This window comes from Brachyhypopomus gauderio, chromosome 10, assembly GCF_052324685.1.
Source record: "Brachyhypopomus gauderio isolate BG-103 chromosome 10, BGAUD_0.2, whole genome shotgun sequence".
NCBI lineage: Eukaryota > Metazoa > Chordata > Actinopteri > Gymnotiformes > Hypopomidae > Brachyhypopomus > Brachyhypopomus gauderio.
This window is the reverse complement of record NC_135220.1, coordinates 4,741,352-4,762,970: the sequence shown is the minus strand read 5'-3', so window position 1 is coordinate 4,762,970 and position 21,619 is coordinate 4,741,352. Positions and strand designations below refer to the sequence as shown.

The following is a 21,619-nucleotide window of genomic DNA, read 5'->3' as shown; positions in this document are numbered from 1 at the left end:
ATATAATTTACATGTTACTCATTCACTGTTTTCTGGCCTCAGAGCAGATCAGTGTTTATCTCAGTGTTTCAAAGACAACAATGGAAAAGAGGTGCAGTAGCTGTGACAAAGTTTCATTTTGCATTAGTGAGGAGGCCTGGGGGCTGCCTATGACTTACTCCAACGAGGTGTTTATTCTCCAGTGAGGTGTTTATTCTCCAGTTGGGTGTTTATTCTCCAATAAGGTGTTTATTCTCCAGTGAGGTGTTTATTATGCAGTGAGGTGTTTATTCTCCAGTGAGGTTATTATTCTCCAGTGAGGAGTTTATTCTCCAATAAGATGATTATTCTCCAGTGAGGTGTTTATTCTCCGGTGAGGTGTTTATTCTTCAGTGAGGTGTTTATTCTCCAGTGTGGTGTTTATCCTCCAGTGAGGTGTTTATCCTCCAGTGAGGTGATTATTCTCCAGTGAGGTGATTATTCTCCAGTGAGGTGTTATTCTCCAATAAGATGTTATTTTCCAGGGAAGTGTTATACTCCAGCAAGATGTTATTCTTCAGTAAGGTGTTTATTTTGTGGAGCAGCTCCAATGATTTAACTCTCCGGTCACCACCAAGTTGCGCAGATGAATGAGCAACTAATTGAATCAGCTAGCATTCACACAGCTAGCGCCAGAACAGAAAGTCTGATCCTCTGGAGGAAACAGAACGGTGGTCAGGAATCCAAAGGCACCCAGCTGGTCGCACCCGTGCCAGGATCTTCTGGGAGATTTGATTCACCTCCTCAACGTGCTGGGGCTGCTGCAGATGAGCTCGGAGGCTGCGTTCTGTTTGCTTGTTTGTTGAGGCTTTTTCCCCCTGTGTGTCTCAGGGCCTGCGAGCGGCGGATAATGACCCGACGGCACCGCCCTATGACTCGTTGCTGGTGTTTGACTACGAGGGCAGCGGATCCACTGCGGGCTCGGTCAGCTCCCTCAACTCCTCGAGCAGTGGCGAACAGGACTATGACTACCTCAACGACTGGGGTCCGCGCTTCAAGAAACTGGCCGACATGTATGGTGGCGGGAATGATGACTAGGACAGGGGTGAAGGCCCTCGCTAGTCCCCCTTATGTCACCTGACCTGCTGCGTCCTCCAATCACGGAGCAGAACTCTCTCAAACACACACCTACCAACACCGCCAACGGCCATGTCTCTGCCCAGCTCCAGAGAGTATTTGTACAGTGAGACAGCTGTGTGGACCTTCCTCTCCCCCCGCAAACAACCTTTCCTCCTTTTTTAAAAAAATCAGTTTTGCTTGGGGTTTTTTTGTTTGTTATTTTCTAGTCATATTTTGGTTCATGCTAAGTACTCTGTAGTATTTCCTTGAATGCTCCTTTGCTTGCGGATAAGGTAACTGTCTGCAGGCTTTCTGCTGCGGGGGAACAGAGGGGTAATAACCAACAACTCCCCTCTGCCCCCCCAACACTACACACCGCTGCAAGAACAGATACGCTGCAGTTTGCTTAGGGGAAAAAATGAAAGAAAAAATAGAAACAGACACACATTCTACTCTTCAACAAGAGTCTGAGGAAGCCATTCTTTTTCTTTCTTAAACTTGAAGTATATTAAGTGGAAAAGCACTGTCGTCGTCGTTAGTCTGCTGTCGTTTAAGAAGTGCCTTTGGTGGTGCGTAGTTTTGGATTTTTCCCAATCTCAGGACTGTCCTTTCGTCCAGACCTGCCCCTGACATTCGTACTCACTACTAAACCCGACCAGCCATGTTTACTCTAGAAGGGCCACTGAAGACTTTCTGTTTGACTGTCTCTAGATCGTACAGCCATACACAGCACCTAGCTAGTGCAGGGTAGAGCAGTGGAACAGTGTTCATCAGGCAGTACTGGAGAACATGACTGGGTCCAAATAAGTAGTTACCCCATATTAATATTACACTACGCAGATTAGTACAATTAATTACAAAAGTACAATTAAATTCATCGTTGTAGCAAAGCCACAATTTTGAAATTAATAAAGTTTGTGTTTTTTTATGTTTTTTGCTATTCTACTATTTATTTTAGAAAGACATTGATGCTTTTGCATCCATTGCAATGTGAAGGGTGGTAGTGAATGTTAGGAGTGCCTGAAGAATAGTAGGAGGGGTCTGAACATTTGTGGGTGGGGCCTGAACATTGGTGGGTGGGTCACGGACATTGACAGGTGGGGCATGAACATTGGTGGCATGTTTTGATTAGACCTCTGTTTGATGGGGTGAATTTCATCATAATAATGGAGGCAAGCACTTCTTCACCTGTCTTTGGTGTGCCTGTCAGCCCAGTATTGAAGAGGACTAAACTGTAAAAAGATGACACATGTTTAAAAAATGTCAGCAGTTAGCCCAGAGGTATGTGGCTTCTTCAGCCTGCACCTCTCTGATGGCAGGAGGATCAGCGCAGCCTTTAATGTGAGCTAGACAAGGACAGTGGAACGTGACTGCAGTGAAGGTGATGCTGCCAGTCTCACATCAAACTTGAGCACCAGTATGAAAACATATACAGGACACCGAACGTTAACTTTATATCAAAGCACTGTATCATTAATGGATCAGTTTTGCAAGCCACACCCAACAAACCCCCCACAACGAGCTCACAGACGTAGCCCAGGCTGCCACAGTTAATTCCACCACCATGAAATATTACTTTTATTTGGCAGTTGCTTTAATCCAAAGCAATTTCTCAGAACAAAGGCCCTATGTTCAATTATGTGTAATATTCAAAGCTTTCCCAGAGTTCAGAGAGATTTCTTCTGAAATAAGACTGCATTCATCAGACACAGTGTGTCAGATTAAAAAGTAGCAGCAGGTAAACAACCAATACAGCCTGGTTTTCTCCCCAGTCCTTCCCAGTTATCCCAGTCAAATCCCAGTCCAACCATATACATATACGAGTTTACAAGTCTGATCTATATCTCTGTTCACACTACAAACTTTGCTTACTTTCCATTTTTTGCTCAAACTGGATGTGCCTGATTGATGGTTCACATTCATAATTACAGGACAGTAGGTGTGTGAAGTGTGAACGTATCTGCCCTCCACAATAGACCAACACTGATATGTGTCTGTATGTCCACCACCAACATAAAACACCATATTAAAACGGCTGTTCCAGACGCCCCTAGTGGCTCAGACATGCATTGCATTTTTCTCCTGAGGAAAATGTGATGCCAACAGTTCATCAGCTGTGCACGATCAGGTCGATAAGGCGATAAAAAGCCAGACAGCTAGCTATTGCTGTTTCCGTAGCTACTGTTGTCACGGCTGTTGCTCTCCTCAATGCTGCCTGTGCTGGCTGACGACCAAAAGCGCTAAGCGCAGAATATCTGATCTCACCATCCACATTTATGTCACATAGCCACGAATCAGATACACATCTGATCTTACCATCCAAATTTATATCACATAGCCACGAATCAGATACATATCTGATCTAGGGCCACCTACAAAAGGGACTCAAACCTGATTTGAAAAGATTTGTCCACACAGTCCTGACAAAATCGGATTTATGTCACATTATAAAGAAATCTAATTTGCCTCACTTCATCCTGGTAATGTGTACATAGCTTTTGACCCTCGGTCTTAATCTAGGGTACTGCAGCACTGAAAGTAACGTAGGGTGTAGGGGACCGGGTGTGAGGTGTGGAGAGCAGCATACTGTAGGACTCTTCAGAGAATATAGTTCAATTGGTTCTGAAGTTCATAATGGTCACGTTGATGTTCCCGGCTACAAGGCTAGAGGCTCAACAGGAGTAGGAATCACTATGCCCTCACCAGGAGCTGGGTCACCACGAGCTGGTTCACCATGAGCTGGGTCACCAGGGGGTGGGTAACCATGAGCTGGGTCACCAGGGGGTGGGTAACCATGAGCTGGGTCACCAGGGGGTGGGTCTCCAGAAGCTTGGTTTGGTTTTTCTTGGAGCAACTTAGAGTTTTATTGTGGCTGAGATACAGAGTTGGCAACTGGACTGATGGCAGGACGTATTAATCAATGTTATAAATCTCCATACGTGATTATGGGAGTAGTAAGACAGGGATGCTACGTTTGATCATCTTTTACTTTGCTTTTTTTTTAGAGGGCACTTCAAAACGTTAAAATCAAGACAAAAAGGCTGTTTATGTCAGCCTCTTTAATGTTGAGCTGATGTAACTTGTCTGTAAGCTTTGTTGAAAATCCTGTGTAGTCATTGTAAAATGTCACCTGGGTAGCAGTACCCATTTTTCAAAGGTCTCTGTGATTGGCTATGTGCTATGACGCAGGTTCAGGTGGCCATATCTGATAGGTTGCAGCTTTGTCATGTGCTGTATAATTGCTTTTATTTACAGAGGCATGGCCACAGCTGTTCAAATGTCTGTTTGGGCTTTGCATACATCACAAATGCTATCAAAACTGTTGTATATATGGTTTTCTTTGAACATTTATTTTAATGGAATTAGATGTTTTGTACAGTTTCTTTATTTTGATTCTATTTTATTTTCCAACATTTCTGGTTAGCTTTGCTTTTAATGAATTATTAGAGTTGTTTTGGAAAATAGGCTTTAGAACACCACATGATAAGCCATTTGAGTTTCTGGTAAACTCTGAGAAATTCCAAGCTTAATGCCATATAATTTTATTGCTGTTTACAGATAAATATTGCTACTGCACAGTTACACACCCCTTCCTCTTCTCTCTCTCTCTCTCTCTCTCACACACACACACACACACACACACACACACACACACACACATTTACTTTGAGCAGACTTTATTTTGCAATTGCTACATTGGTAGAGAACATAACTGGTTGATTTTAGAGGGGGGAACGTTTCTCCACTGTAGTGTTTCCTATCTGCCAGGCGTTCAGCTATGCGCTCTCTTCATGAATAGATCTATACTACATAGCTGTACCCTGCTGAACTCTGCACCAGTGCGGTCCACAGGCCATGCCTCTTCCTGCTGCCGCATGCACAGCTTAACACGCAGCTCTACACCCGTTTAAAGAACCATCCAGAGGTGCCAGGCCAAATCTCTGCTATTCATGACATATTTTTCAGTGGTGAGTCACTGAAATGTGAGATGGGCAATCACACAGGTTAACACTTAATGTCATTAAGCATTTTGTAACATACATTTGTGCGTATGTCTTTTTCACGCTTCCGTGGCAAACAGAAGGATCAGAGGTTCAGCAGATGCTCACGTTCCCGTCCCTCTGTCTGTCTAGCGGCTGAAGTGGACCTAAATCATACTGTTTCTCCGTCCCTCTATGTGAACCAACCCTGGCCAGACTGGAGGAGTCAGGCTTCAGTGTGTTGTGAAGAGGATGTGTAGTGTGTAGCATGCAAACCAGAGCTTGAGAAATGGAACGAGACCACCAGGACCGGAGAGGACAGAGAGGACAGAGAGCGGTTCTGTGGGGGACGCTCTGTGTTCCTCACTGCTGTATGTACATAATGTTGTCACTGCTTGGAGCTGGACAGACGAGACAAAACTGGAGCTTTATTCATTGTTTTCTCTTTTTATTTCCTTTTTTGCATGTATCTTTTTCTAATGGACAACAATGAGTATCTATGAAATATCATACTGACGATTTTGAGATCGGAAGAGACCCGCATGACCGTGGTCATTCTTTTATTTCCAGAGACCTTTCTGGAGTGTATTATACTCACAATAATGAAGGAGCAAAAGTAGATATAAAACAACTAACTCCAGAAAAGAACACAATCACTGCACAGTTATACAGTTAAAATGACTTTTTTTGTAAACTGTCAACAGCACAAATATTTTGTATTGTTGTTTGTACCATTTTTGTACCAAAAAAGGAAAAAAAACAGCAAATGACAAAAAAGGGAAAAGATCTTCTTGTTTTAAATGTGTTTCTAGTGTCACTGCGACCTTGATTTCAAAAGCAGTCCTGTATGTATGCAGCCTTGCAGAGTAGTGGTGTACATCACAGCTGTGCTGGCCCCTGTGCTAGCAGCCCTGTGTTATATAAATAAAGGTCCCCTCCTTTTACCTATGTACCCCTCTGCCCGCCTCCTCATTACAGCTGCTAAGGCTTTGGAAAAATGTAACTTGTGCAAAATGTGAGGAAATCACTGTGGTGAGAGATGACGATAGACAAATAGATTATCAAAAGAACAGACAAACAAAACGATAAACTAGACAACACACAGACCCTGACAGGATCCTGAGGAAAGTAGAATCTTAACAGAAGGTGAAACAGTTCAGCTGGTGACTGTAGTTGATGGGCTGGTGACTGAGTGATTGTAGTGGGTGGGAAGGTGACTGAGTGATTGTAGTTGATGGGCTGGTGACTGAGTGATTGTAGTTCATGGGCTGATGACTGAGTGATTGTAGTTGATGGGCTGGTGACTGAGTGATTGTAGTGGGTGGGAAGGTGACTGAGTGATTGTAGTTGATGGGCTGGTGACTGAGTGATTGTAGTTCATGGGCTGATGACTGAGTGATTGTAGTTGATGGGCTGGTGACTGAGTGATTGTAGTTGATGGACTGATGACTGAGTGATTGTAGTGGGTGGGAAGGTGACTGAGTGATTGTAGTTGATGGGCTGGTGACTGAGTGATTGTAGTTCATGGGCTGATGACTGAGTGATTGTAGTTGATGGGCTGGTGACTGAGTGATTGTAGTTGATGGGCTGGTGACTGAGTGATTGTAGTTGATGGGCTGGTGACTGAGTGATTGTAGTGGATGGGCTGGTGACTGAGTGATTGTAATGGATGAACTGGTGACTGAGTGATTGTATTGGATGTGCTGGTGACTGAGTGATTGTAGTGAGGCTACAGTTCTGTTTTGGACTGTTTTCTCATTACAGTCAATATCATGATTCATCTGCATGTGAAAGGATTTACATAGATCAGTGGCTAGAAGATTCCAGGGAGATTCTTGTGGTAAGGGTTGGGGAGGAGCCACCCCACCTTCATCACCCCACTTTCATCACCCCACCTTCATCACCCCACTTTCATCACCCCACCTTCATCACCCCACTTTCATCACCCCACCTTCATCACCCCACCTTCACCACCCCACTTTCATCACCCCACCTTCATCACCCCACTTTCATCACCCCACCTTCATCACCCCACTTTCATCACCCCACCTTCATCACCCCACCTTCACCACCCCACCTTCATCACCCCACCTTCACCACCTGGGTGGAGGAATCGCACCAGGAGACCTGGTTGGAGTCTCTGTCCACCACACTGGTCAAGCTATTGTGAAGTTGAACCTTAAGGTGCTTTGGTTTGCTCTTTCTCATTATGTTAGAGAAGACATTTCAGCGAGCCAATTCTTTATTCTTTACCACGTTCATATAATAATGATATTTTAGACTTTGGTGGACAAAGAACCTGAAAACCGTACGTAAATGAAAGTCCTGTGATTTACCAGGTTCTTTTTGATCAGTTTGTTGTAGTAAGTAAGCCCAGGTGCATTAAAATTAAGTGCATTTCTTCTCTCAAGTATATTTGTTTGTCAAAAAAAATTTGTATATACTCCAAAAAAAAACATCTATCAAACAGTTCTACACATTTACATAAACAATAACCTTCAGTCATGTCTGGAGGACTTAGTAATGTCTTTTTGCAGAACCTACTCTGATATTTTAGTTTCCTAGGTCCTGATAAACTGAAAAATAAACCTAAAGTTAAATGTGAACCCTGGTGAAATGAAGCCACTCGTGCACTGAGGTGAGACAGGGAGACAGATGAGTGTAGAGAAAAGAACAGAAAGAACACATGTAAGTTGTCTAAGTCTCAGAATGTCTATAAAGATTTCAGTAGAATTCTAATATGTTTTATTCAGTCATTGAAAATTGTCACAGACCAAACAGAAGACCATTCTGGTACTGTACAGGAGGCAACACTGAGACCTTGTGAAGATTTTTCTTCTCAATACGTGTACGTTTGAATTAATTAAATCTTTAAGACGCTTCAGTGAAACTGTCATAGCACTTAATCTTTTCTTTTCTTACTAATTACTGCTGATTACTAATTACTGATCACTGATTACTAATTACTGCTGATTCAGGCAATGTTATCTTTCTCATATTAGATCTCAGAACTGCTTTCAGTGGCTAAAGATTTGTTTATTACTGCAAATCGAGACAAAGTTCATTTTTAATAGCTTTACAAGCTGCTCCACGTGAATGGAATGTGGTGCTGGAATTGGGAGTCCTGAATTAGCTATTCTGAATTGGGAGTCCTGAATTAGGAGTTCTGAAAAAGCAGCCTGTGCTTATTTAATAGAAAAATGAAGAAACTAGGAGAAAAGTTGAGCAGTATGCGTTGGGTCTGACCATGCTGGTGTGATCTGGGCCTGGAAAGGCACATCAAAATGTGACAGCTGCTGGAACAACCACACCTCCTTCACCTCCACCCAAGATCCATCCAGTCAGGTCAACGTGCTGGTCACACACCTGGAGCCTGTACACCACCCATCAGAAGATGCCCACCCAAGCCCAGAGAGAGCAGGGTGAGAAGGATCCTGCTGCCTTGTGATGCCACCGCATGGTGGAGCCGTGTGTTAGTGTGACAGGGGAGCAGCACAGACCAACACACACTCCACTCACGCTCACACACACATTAGAGTGGCTGGTCAGAGACGCTTGCTTGTGTCACGCATCTTAGCACCCAACACACACACATACACACTCACATACAAACACGAGCATTAACACCAGTAGTTCAGATGAGCCCAGTGGGGTAGAGGGAGAGTACCTGAGAAAAGCTTAGACGCAGAGAGCCCCGCCCCTCTCCTGGGTCCCGCCCTCCCCTTGGCCCCACCCCTCTCCTGGGCCCCACCCCTCTCCCCTCTCAAATGGCAAAAATCAACATCAGTACTAGTTTTTTTCTTCCTTTTCTCTTTTAATTATCCAGGTTAACTTTTGTTAATTAACATCCCTGTGGATGTAGGAATGATATGCAGTATATAACAATAACAAACAAAACCAACAACAACCAATAACTTCTTCCTCATGTTTTTTTTTTTTGTTTCCTTTGTCCTCCTTTGTTTGTAAGCTAATGGCCATCTCAGGACTGCAGGCCTCTGAGCACAGTGGGACTGTCAGGTTTGCTGCTCAAGACAGACAGACTGAGGTACTGATCGAGCTTGTTAGCAGCTTCTGTATTTATTATTCCAAGGCTGGTGAAGGCTGCGTCACACACATATGTGGAGCTGAATGTAAGAAGACCTCTTTGAACTGTGTATTTGGCTTGCTGCCTCAGGCAACCCCAACACTAACCCCAACCCTAACCCCAATGCCAACCCCAACACTAACCCTAACCCCAATGTCAACCCCAACACTAACCCTAACCCCAACCCTAACACTAACCCCAACACTAACCCTAACCCCAATGCCAACCCCAACACTAACCCTAACCCCAATGCCAACCCCAACCCTAACCCCAATGCCAACCCCAACACTAACCCCAACCCCAACCCTAACCCCAATGCCAACCCTAACCCCAATGCCAACCCTAACCCCAACCCTTTTGTAACTGTTCTCCCGGATATATTTCTTTGACGCTAAATGGTGGTGAAGAACAGCAGGTTGCCCTTTGAAGCTGAGCTCTTCCACATCCTCACGGCTAGAAAGACTCCGCTCCATCACACATCATTGATAAGCACTTGTTAACACTGGCAAAATGCACCTCTGAAGCATGGAGTGCCAGTTAAACTCACTGTGTAAAGTCACACACACAGACAGTTTCATCAGCACTGGAGCCTGGTGCAAATCTGTCCATCTTAGCCTATAAGCATATTTCTTACGACCTTTAGGTGGCGCTATTGTTCTTAGGTCAACAGAAGTCCAAAATGATCTATTTCAAGGCATTTCTCAACAGCAAATAAAACACCGTCGAATGTAGAAACGTTCCGGATAATTCTGATGTCTTTATTACTATAAAGACAGAGAGGGCCCGGCCCCAGCTCCCGCACTCCAGCCAGGCCTGATTGAGCCCTTTGATCGGTCCCGGTTCTGACAGCATGGTGGGAGCGGGGCGGTTCTCTCTTTATCCGCCACCTGTGGTCCACATGGCTTCTCCACAGTTCTTGCGCAGGCAGGATTAATTAGCTTCTCCCCAGTACTGCATGGTGTTTTTAGCCTTCGCAATTAATAGCCAATGCTCAAACGAAACGTCGGCGGGTCTGGGTGAATCGCTGCTGCCTCGTTCAAACGCTCCTCTGATGTCTGTGGATGTTTTTGATTGTGCCAACTGCTTTTCCCTTTCAAAGTCATCCTGACCTTCATCAATCGCCTCCTGGGGGTTTGTTTCCTGGTGTCATCTCATTGTGCTCGCCTTCATGTCTTTGCTAACTAGATAGCGTTTCACCACAAATGACACGGTGTCTAAGTTCTGTCCTACCCTTCTACAAAACCAAAGTTAAGGCGTCTCTCTTTTATTGTCGTTTTTGATGCTGATGAGACATCGGCACTTTTACATTTCTCAGGCATGTTTTTTTTTTATTCATGAAATATTGATACTCTACCTGTAAGAAAACCATGGCTGAGTGACGATGAGTTAGTCAGCTGACCCAAGAACATGGCTCACAGAGGCTTTGTTTCATCGTCCAGTAAATGTGTTGTTAAGATTTTATTCAATATGTGCAAATCCAAATGTGACAACCTCAGAACAGACAAAGCTGTGTGTATCCTCCGCATCAACAGAGCAGTGTTGAGGGAGTTGTTAGTAAGGGTGAGGCTGATGGATATAATGCAATATTTGACCGGATTCACTCCAGCCATGTGAAATTCCCTCTGTGGAACACTCACGTGTTCCTATCACGTGTTCCTCTCACGTGTTCCTCTCACGTGTTCCTCTCACACTGAGCATGTGTGATTCCATCACCCTGGTCAACAGGACCAGTAGAATAGAGATCAGAACACACCATTACACCCCAGTCACTGGTTGAGTGGTTTGTTTATTTGTTTGTTGTTTGTTTGCTTTTATCCTTTCCTCCACAAGCAGGCAGAGCTAGTGGGGTTCAGCCCGGTGTGTTCACAGCAGTGTGTTTGCACAAGGGACAGAGCACCTCTCCACCTTACACAGCTCCACCTTACACATCTCCACCTTACACATCTCCACCTTACACAGCTCCACCTTACACATCTCCACCTTACACATCTCCACCTTACACAGCTCCACCTTACACATCTCCACCTTACACAGCTCCAACTTACACATCTCCACCTTACACATCTTCACCTTACACATCTCCACCTTTCACAGCTCCAACTTACACAGCTCCACCTTACACAGCTCCACCTTTCACAGCTCCACCTTACACATCTTCACCTTACACAGCTCCACCTTACACATCTTCACCTTACACAGCTCCACCTTACACAGCTCCACCTTACACATAAGATAAGATAAGATAAGATAAGCCTTTATTAGTCCTGCAATGGGGAAATTCACAACTCCCAGCAGCAAAGTGACAGTGGTACAGAGGACAAGACTCCAAACTTACACGATACATATATACATAGAATATAAGCGAAAAGAACTATAAGCAAAAAGTGTATTGCTATCGAGAGCCTCTGTGAAAGGTGGAACATCTCCACCTTTCACAGCTCCACCTTACACATCTTCACCTTACACATCTTCACCTTACACATCTCCACCTTTCACAGCTCCAACTTACACAGCTCCACCTTACACAGCTCCACCTTACACATCTCCACCTTTCACAGCTCCAACTTACACATCTTCACCTTACACATCTTCACCTTACACATCTCCACCTTTCACAGCTCCAACTTACACAGCTCCACCTTACACAGCTTCACCTTACACATCTCCACCTTTCACAGCTCCACTTTACACAGCTCCACCTTACACATCTCCACCTTACACAGCTCCAACTTACACAGCTCCACCTTACACAGCTCCAACTTACACAGCTCCACCTTACACATCTCCACCTTACAGGCCACAGCCACAGTTCCCTCTGCATTGATTTTATTGCACAGATTTGTCTGGAACCACAAAGGGCTGCATACAAAAACAAGCAGTTGGCCTCTATGTGAACCCGGTCACTGTGTCTCAATCGGTAGAGTGCTACCAAGGTACCAGAGTGAGTGGGTGAGTAAGTATGTGTATGTGTGTGTGTGTGTGTGTGTGTGTGTGTGTGTGTGTGTGTGTGTGTGTGTGTGTGTGTGTGTGTGTATGTGTGTGCGTGTGTGTGGGGGGGGTGAATATGGGTTCAAACAGCCTCCGTGTTTTTGAATTGAACACCACTGTCACAGTATATACAGCCATATCAGTAAAAGCCCTCTGCATTCAACAAATCAATTTAATTGGATAATAAGTGAGGTATTACTGACAGGTGAGGTAATGACTGACAGGTGAGGTGATGTAATGACTGACAGGTGAGGTAATGACTGACAGGTGAGGTGATGTAATGACTGATAGGTGAGGTGAGGTAATGACTGACAGGTGAGGTCATAACTCACAGGTGAGATGAGGTCATGACTAAGGTGAGGTGAGGTCATGACTGAGGTGAGGTGAGGTCATGACTGATAGGTGAGGTGAGGTAATGACTGACAGGTGAGGTCATAACTCACAGGTGAGATGAGGTCATGACTAAGGTGAGGTGAGGTCATGACTGAGGTGAGGTGAGGTCATGACTGATAGGTGAGGTGAGGTAATGACTGATGTGAGGTAATGACTGACAGGTGAGGTAATGACTGAGGTGAGGTGAGGTAATGACTGACAGGTGAGGTAATGACTGAGGTGAGGTGAGGTAATGACTGACAGGGGAGGTGAGGTAAAGACTGACATGTGAGGTAATTACTCACAAGAGTAGTGGAAATGAAGACAGGTCCTTGATCTGGACCAGAATGAATATACTGCATGTTTACAGTATATCTTACATGCAGCTTATGTGCTGTTCCTCAGTGGAAATTATTGGCAGGAAACAGGTAGGGACATTTCGTGTTGAAGCAGGACACAGGACACAGGGGAGCATCTGAGGTGTAGATGCTGAAGAGAAGCTCTCAGCACGTCTGTGGGCAGGAGGAGGTTCCATCTTCTGCAGAGAAAATCTAATTGTGTCATTTTCCATGTTTTTTTTCTGCTTCTACTTGAGTTTTGGACATAAGTGATCTGATCTAGGAAGAGGTCAGCGGTATAATGGCCAGACATTGATGAGGAAACCACATGATCAAGCTAACACAATTACTAGGACCATCAGCAGGACTGTGTCTCACAGGCTGTTCTGGACCGGGCCCTTATGAGGGCTATAACAGACAGTATGGCTTCAGAACACATCATTCACTGCAAATTCATTTGTTAATATTTGAATTTGTGTTGATTATCAAGCCTGTGTAGGTTCACAAATCTTGTAAAATGTGCCATATTTGTCAATTGTGATTTTCCACCACAATCGAAATTTGTCCTTTGCATTTACCCATCTGTGCAGTTAGAACACACACACACTAGTGAATACTAGGGGTATGTGTTGCACACATGCCCAGAGCGGTGGGCAGCCCTAGCCCAGCACCTGGGGAGCAGTTGGGGTTAGGTGCCTTGCTCAAGGATACCTCAGTCGTGGCCTCGAGCCTGGGAATCGAACCCATGACCCTCTGGTCACAAGACCAGTTCCCTACCACATGACCATGACTGCCCCAATCTTACAATGTTCCGTGAGAAACTGCACTGCTGTTAGTATAAATGTCTACCTTCTATTTGACCAATGGCACATTCTTCTGAGCCCCAGCTACGTTTAAATAAGAGCAAAAAAACAGCCCAGTTTGTGGGTTGCCAAGTTGAAAAAAGCCTACTTCATTTAAAAATTGCTGTTACCCTACAGCGTACAACATATACCAGGTTTAATATAATTTTCATCGTTTTTTCACCATTAAATGCCATCAGATGCCTGCCAAAAGCCTGACTCTGACTCAACTTGTAGCAGATTATTTTTACTATTCAAAGGTTTTTCCTTGTTTCTTTTTAAAGGGGTTTCAAATATTCTGGTCACGGTGGGTATCAGGTGTCTTGAAGAATAGAGGTTTCAGAATGAAAGACTTCATTTCCATCACAGTTCAGGACAGAACACAGAGTCCACATAGCTGCATGAAAGAGAGAGCTTTGGCATGATTAGGATCATTACTCCTCTATGAATTTGGATCAGAATTGTGATGAAATGAAAAGGCTTTAAAGAGAATGTTCCACGTCTTTCTATTTCTGAGACCCTGTCTTCTTTAGGCCTGCTGTTCCCACCTCCTGCTGGAATGTTTCCCCAGAACGAGCTTTGTAATAACACATTTACTGCACCCTGCAAAATCCACAAGCATCAAAGTCATCAGTCTTAAACAACACAACAGATCGGTCAGGCCAGTATTTCTTTTCAAAATGTGTTATCTGTCATCATATCTTATAAAAATTAAGGAGTAAATGTTGATTGCATAACTATTCTCCTTCTTCAGACTATTAGTTGGTAGAAACTCTCCACGCTGCAGTAAAAACTGTAGGTCTGTTGGGGTATGTCTGCAGGCTGTGTGGGAGTGATATATAATCATTCTTCCTGTCAGATTTGCTCCAGGTTCTTGAGGTTGTTGTCAAGGTTGGTTGGATGATACTTGTGGACTGCACTTTTCGAACAGTGCCTCAGATTCTTGATTAGAGTGAAATCTGAACTTTGACATGGCCATTGTAGAATTCACCTTTTTGCTGTTCAACCTCCCCTGTGTTGTTCTGGTCTTGTGCTTGGGATCACAGCCCTGCAGAAAGGTACATTTCTCCCAAACGATTTTTTCTAGTATACTGAAAGTTGTCTTGCAGTACCTCTCTGTGAAGAGCTGTAACCCCATGCCCAGACTCTTTAGCTGTACCCACATGCTCAGATTCTTTAGCTATAACCCCATGATCAGTCTCTTTAGCTGTAACCCCCATGATCAGACTCTTTAGCTGTAACCCCATGCCCAGACTCTTAAGCTGTAACCCCATGCTCAGACTCTTTAGCTGTAACCCCATGATCAGACTCTTTAGCTGTAACCCCATTCTCAGACTCTTTAGCTGTAACCCCCATGATCAGACTCTTTAGCTGTAATCTCCATGCTCAGACTCTTTAGCTGTAACCCCATGATCAGACTCTTTAGCTGTAACCCCCATGATCAGACTCTTTAGCTGTAATCTCCATGCTCAGACTCTTTAGCTGTAACCCCATGATCAGACTCTTTAGCTGTAACCCCCATGATCACACTCTTTAGCTGTAGTCTCCATGCTCAGACTCTTTAGCTGTAACCCCATGATCAGACTCTTTAGCTGTAACCCCATGCTCAGACTCTTTAGCTGTAGTCTCCATGCTCAGACTCTTTAGCTGTAACCCCATGATCAGACTCTTTAGCTGTAACCCCCATGATCAGACTCTTTAGCTGTAGTCTCCATGCTCAGACTCTTTAGCTGTAACCCCATGATCAGACTCTTTAGCTGTAACCCCATGCTCAGACTCTTTAGCTGTAACCCCCATGATCAGACTCTTTAGCTGTAACCCCCATGATCAGACTCTTTAGCTGTAATCTCCATGCTCAGACTCTTTAGCTGTAACCCCATGATCAGACTCTTTAGCTGTAACCCCCATGATCAGACTCTTTAGCTGTAATCTCCATGGTCAGACTCTTTAGCTGTAACCCCATGATCAGACTCTTTAGCTGTAACCCCATGCTCAGACTCTTTAGCTGTAACCCCCATGATCAGACTCTTTAGCTGTAACCCCCATGATCAGACTCTTTAGCTGTAACCCCATGCCCAGGCTCTTTAGCTGTAACCCCATGCTCAGACTCTTTAGCTGTAACCCCATGCCCAGGCTCCACTGCAGTGATTGTTGAGATATGGGCAGTGTGAGTTTTACATCACAAAAAACATTTTGGAATTGGGCCAAAGCTTCCATTTTAATCTCTTCTGACAGTTGTATTCCACATTAGAGTTGGTTCGCTCTGACAATTTCTTGCAAACCTGAGATAGGCTTTAATGTGTGTTTTTTTCTGCAGTAATGGCTTTTAAATTCACTCTTCCACACAAACCAGCTCTACAGAGAGCTCTTCATGTCACTGTCTGGTACACCTTCACTGGTACACTGTCACTTGTACACTGGCACACCTTCAGTCTAGGCTCAGCCACTGACCTTTGACCTCTGTCTTTTTTTGAAGGACAGCCATGCACAGCATGGGTGGGATGAGGAGGTGTCCACTCAGTGATCAGTGGCATGTCCAGCTCATTCTGCTACCCAGAACATCTTAGAATCTTAGAACATTTCTTAGAATTGTCTTTGATCATCATTTTCACACCTTTCCTTCAGATTCCCTGTCATATAAATTATTTAGAGGCTCTTTTATCCAGAACAGATGAACTCTTTCAATATTTAATTAGTAAAGGTTAACTGTAATCCAAATTGTTTTCACATTAAAACACTTCTTCTGTGTAAACCAGGAGCACGTGGGTTAACAATTTCTCATAGAATATTTTCTTACATATAAAAAATATAACTTTAAATTAATTCATATTGAGGGTCAGTCTTTTCAAATACAATATGATACTGCACAAAACTTCAAAGAGTCACTTCTAATCCAGACAAATCATTTTAAGAGCTTGAATACTCTTGAAAGGCATGATACATTATTGTCCTCCATCTTGGTCGTGAGTGAGTGAGGTTAGGTGGTGCAGTGGGAGAGGAAGTTTGACTTTTCTGTCTCAATCAGGTGTCCAGAGAGAAGACGACACCTGGACAGGACTCTGTAGGGACACTCATCTCTGTGACAACCACAGGAGACAAAAGTGTGAGCTGGAAAGCTCGTTACTCCGACACCATAGCCCTGAATGTAGCAATCATCACTCCGGCTGTTTCCATGGAATCACACGGTCCACACAGGCGTTTTCAGACAGTGCTGTAATGGGCATTCAGGCCTGAGGGTTGATGGCACATTTTTATAGAGAGTCCGTCGTGACCGTCGGTGTTACGGACCTGGAACTTCAGCTCTTCGTTAGTGTGAGTTTTCTAACACCACCATTCAGGAGATGGCCGTGGATTCTGTGTTAGGTGCTCGTCACTGAAGGTCTTATGCTTTAATGACTGTCTCAACGACTTAGCCAAAGGAACATCAGAGTAGGACACATGAAGATTCCTCTCTGCTGAGTTTGTAATAAAAAGAAACGTCTGAGTAATTATGTTTGTCATGATATATTGAACATGGGTAATAGAAGAGGTACTCAGAGTGCCTAACAGCTGTGGCATGCAGATGCTATCGAACCTCTTGTCCGAGGTAGTAACATGGAAGTGGGTCATTTTAACGGGTAACAGCTGTTCGTGGATAATTTGTTCAATTAGTGCACGAGACATGCGGGTGTTGTTCTGCAAACCCTGAGATGAAGGGCTGAGTTTCCTGTGTTCGGGCGAAACGGCGGCTCCACGACTCACACCTGCGACGTCTTCCATTTTTCTCTTTTCTCCAGATTGTTCGCAGCAGGGCCTCTGACTATTTGCAGACATCAGTAATGAGTAATGAACGTTCAAGATGTTTTTAACCATGATCATCTGTGTAGCTCTTCTGTAAACATCAGAAGTGATCTCTGTACACTCAGTCACCAGTGGATGAATCTTAACATTTAACAGAAATTCTTTAGTTTGAGGGACCAATACCTAACAAAATGTAATTTCAGCAATATCTATGTAGTGGGCATTTAAACTAGGTGCAACATATATAAAACATATATCAACAAAAACAGCCAATGTCATCAAGAAATAACCTTTCATAAATATCTGTATTTAAAATGTAACCTGGTGAGGAGTCAGAGTGCGTGCATGTGGTGAGCACCACTGACCACTAACATTTACTAACCACTAACATTTACTGACCACTAACATTTACTGATTGTCATATTGTCATCTTGTACTGGTGTGTAACCCACCCCCCCCCCCCCCAATCTACTCTATTTGTAGCTACAGCACAAAGATGTAAATGAAAATCACCACATATATGTAACTACGCATTGCAAATAACTCAAGCATACCCAGAACATTCAGACTATTATTGCATCAAATATGCTGTGATTGTGTCTGAGATAGCAACTGCATTTATAAAAGTGTGGGACAAAAATTAGAAGAGATATTAATTATCATTAACGTTCACACCTCATCCACGTGCGAGTATCTGCCACCAAAGGGCAGGGTGTTTTTATTCTCTAGGGTCTCTAACTGGTACGTTGGCACAGAGATCTACAGCGTGTGCTGTGCTGAGCTGCCTGGTTTCAGATGTCGAAGGATTCTGATGGATCTTGGAGGTCATCTCTGACTCATGACAGTTAACTTTGCTCCACAAGAAGAAAAGTTCTCAACAGACAACCTTTGATTGCCTTGATGATGATTTGTGTCCACTGTGCAGGTTACTGGTGAAGTAATAGGAGTGCTGTCCTCTGTGTCATGGGGGTGTGGACAGTGGCACTGAACCCTACAGAGCCTCTCTTGCTTAACATCTGCACCTGGTATGGAGTTGTTATTAATCCAAGGCTGTTTCCTGCTGATCTGGCCATCCTGCTGGCCTCACCTGGGAGACGAGTATGACAGCCCAGTCTGCCAAAGTAACTACTTGGTGATTATGAAAACCTGAAGTGGACTTGTACCGAAGTGGATTTGAACTGAAGAAATGCCAGGGTGGAATTTTGTGTCATTAATCCAAGGGACAGTCGGGGTTAAACCTTTATAGTCTCTGACAGTTACTACACACACACACATACACACAAACATCTCCTTCCAAGACACTCGTGACTCAAACGTGTCGTCTATGCTGAAGCAGTAGCACATGCACACTGCAAGGCCAACTACAAAAGAAAAGCCATCAGGACTCATCAGACACCTCTCTGAACACCAAGGCTAATTAGACACGTCTCTGAAGACCAGGGCTAATCAGACATCTCTCTGAACACCAGGGCTAATCAGACACCTCTCTGAACACAAGGACCGATCAGATACGTCTCTGAAGACCAGGACCGATCAGACGCGTCTCTGGACACCAGGACCGATCAGACACGTCTCTGGACACCTCCCAAGTAATAGACACAGCACACACCCCTCCTTCCTTTCTAGTCAATAAAGGCCTTGTGTTTACTGAAGTACTGTACTCCTGCTGATTAACTGGACCCTTTTAGCTCTTATTGTTCAGTTCTGCAGTTTTATATTCGTTTTGTAATTGTCTCTAGGTATCAGTTCTCCAGGAGCCAGCCGTATCTGTGATTAGCCTGCGATACTAGCATGTGGCTAGCACGCCTTCTGTGAGTCGATGACGAAGCACTTTTAGGTCGATCTGAAGAACGTGTATTCCGACACACGTACACTGAAGGAAGACGTCCCCATTTTACCTTGACAATTTACCTTTTTTAAATCAAAAATGTTTTAGAATTAATCTGTTCACATGACATTCATTGTCATATTGTAGTCAGCATGACATTTTGTCTTCGACTAAATGTTGAAAACAGTGTCATGAGCATAATTGTAAGGCTGCCTGAATGTCACCATGGTAATTGGTGACCATGGTAATTCTCCTGCTGTGGACCTCTGTTTCCTGCCCTGCCAGTGCACCTGCAGGTGTTTATACTGGTAAATGTCAAGCTTTGCCGAGAATGAAACATCTCCAGCAGAGTTTACACACGCACACACACACACACACACACACACACACACACACACGCTCCTGTAGTACTCAGGAGGCAGGGCTACTGGGTTCATCAGGTCACAACCAGTGATAATGCTGCACTGCGTAACGGCGTGGCTCCTGATGACAGCGACATCCCGTTTGGAGTGTTTCCTCCACAGAGAGCCACTATTAGCTCTTACTTACATATAGATGGTAGATTGATGTTTTTGCTGTTCATGTGTTGAGGGAGATATTTTGATGAGCGTCTCCTGGTCATCGCACCTTTTCCTGCCCGAGGATCAGAACGTGCTTCTTCTGGCTTTTGAGCTCACTGGCGTATCCAGGCGGCAGCAGCTGTTTGAATTAGCAGTGTGGACTCTCACCTCACTGTTTCTTTTTAACCTCTCACCTCTGTGGCATTTTCAGTTTCCTCCTGGGTCACATCTTTCTGTCTGGCTCTGCCCTTTCCGATAACACGGCGAGCCTCGAGCCAACCACCAATCAGACAGACCCACCGGAGCCAACCACCAATCAGACAAACCCCATCATGTCTAAGTGGGCAGAGCGCAATTTTTTCAGCCAATCAGCACCAAGTTTGCCTCGTCTTCCATGCAGCGCGTCATGTTTCGCCATGGCGACTTGGCGGTTGGCACGTCTGACTCTGCTTTTCTTCCTGTGTCTGCGTTTGTTTCCTCCAGGGGGCCCAGCTCCCTCCCACTGTCCAAAAACATGGCAGTTACATCAATAGGTTACTCTAAATGGTCCTGGTGTGTGTCTGTCCTGGTGTGAATGCGTCTGTCCTGGGTGTTGTCCTCTTTACCCTTCCCTGTGCCTGCTCCAGTCCCCCAGGGGGCACTGTGGTTTCTAGTCAGGAGGACGCTGAGTATGATTGGCTGCCATTTCTCACTGGTGTGTGTCCGGATGGTAAAAGTATGGTGGTAATTGTAGAGCATCCTTGGGTATGAGAAAATTAATACAAAAGTGTAAATAATAATAATAAACATTACAAAATAATTAATTGCCACATGGTTTCAAGGTACTTTAGGTTAAGACTGCTGGATAATTGGAACCTTACAAAAATCAACCATCGCCACATCCTTTAAAATGAACATGGGGTATAGATCATCTGAATCAGGGTCTCTGTGTTCACTGGTACCTGTCAGATTCACCAGCTCTAGACCAGAGGCCTGATTCACTGCTCTAGACTTCTGAAACTCAGAAGATGGGTCTAAGGCAGCAGTGATGTTTTCATCGTCTTGCAGTCAATGGTGTCTGTAGAGGGTTTTCCATCCACCGAGTTTTTGCGCATTTTGAAAATGCGCATGAAAAAAACTGGATGGAAAAAGACCAAAATTCGAAAAAAGCCCCAAATATCGCAAAAAGATTTTTACGCTAGGAGGAGGTGGAAAAGTTAGACTATCGCATCGCCAAAATTCGGAAAAACTGGATGGAAAAGGGTTTTTCGCATAAACTATGACGTATCATGCCTCAAGTCATGTGGTTCTGTACATGATTGCAATGTAAAGATGGCAAATGCATACAAAAACAGTTCTGGAGAGAGCAAAAATTTAATTTAACTTCTCCATGTATAGAAAAGAAAAAGAAAAAAATGTTTCAAAACCTCAACGTGCAAAAATGCATAACTGCCAGATGGACGTAAAACCACTATTGTTTGGCGTCCTCTCACGTGATCTAAAGTTTATTCGCATAACTGTAATGAATGGAAACAAGGCTTCATTCGCATTTTTTTCTGCCGAAACTTGGAAATTGCGCATTATTTTTTCGAAAGGTTTGGATGGAAACCCGGCTTGAGACTCAACAGGACTGACTGGACAACACAGACAGTGTTCTTAATCACTAATGGGAGAACACAGTGTGTAGAAACAGTGACCTAAACACTGCACACAGCTACACGTGCCTTTGAGGTCTCGATGTTGCAACAGGAAATGAAAGCCTGTATTTCCTGAACCTCTACAGATCTGTGC

The 21,619-nt window shown here is 44.2% G+C and overlaps 1 protein-coding gene across 1 annotated transcript in view; it reads left to right on the top strand.

Annotated features, from left to right (window-relative positions):
• LOC143525245 (cadherin-4-like) overlaps positions 1 to 5,991 on the top strand; it is a 305,715-nt gene extending 299,724 nt beyond the window's left edge. Inside the window, 1 exon segment of the mRNA XM_077018933.1 lies at positions 850 to 5,991. Within this exon segment, the coding sequence (XP_076875048.1) occupies positions 850 to 1,056 (207 nt within the window). The 3' untranslated portion in view covers positions 1,057 to 5,991.
• The last annotated feature ends 15,628 nt before the right edge of the window (positions 5,992 to 21,619 follow it).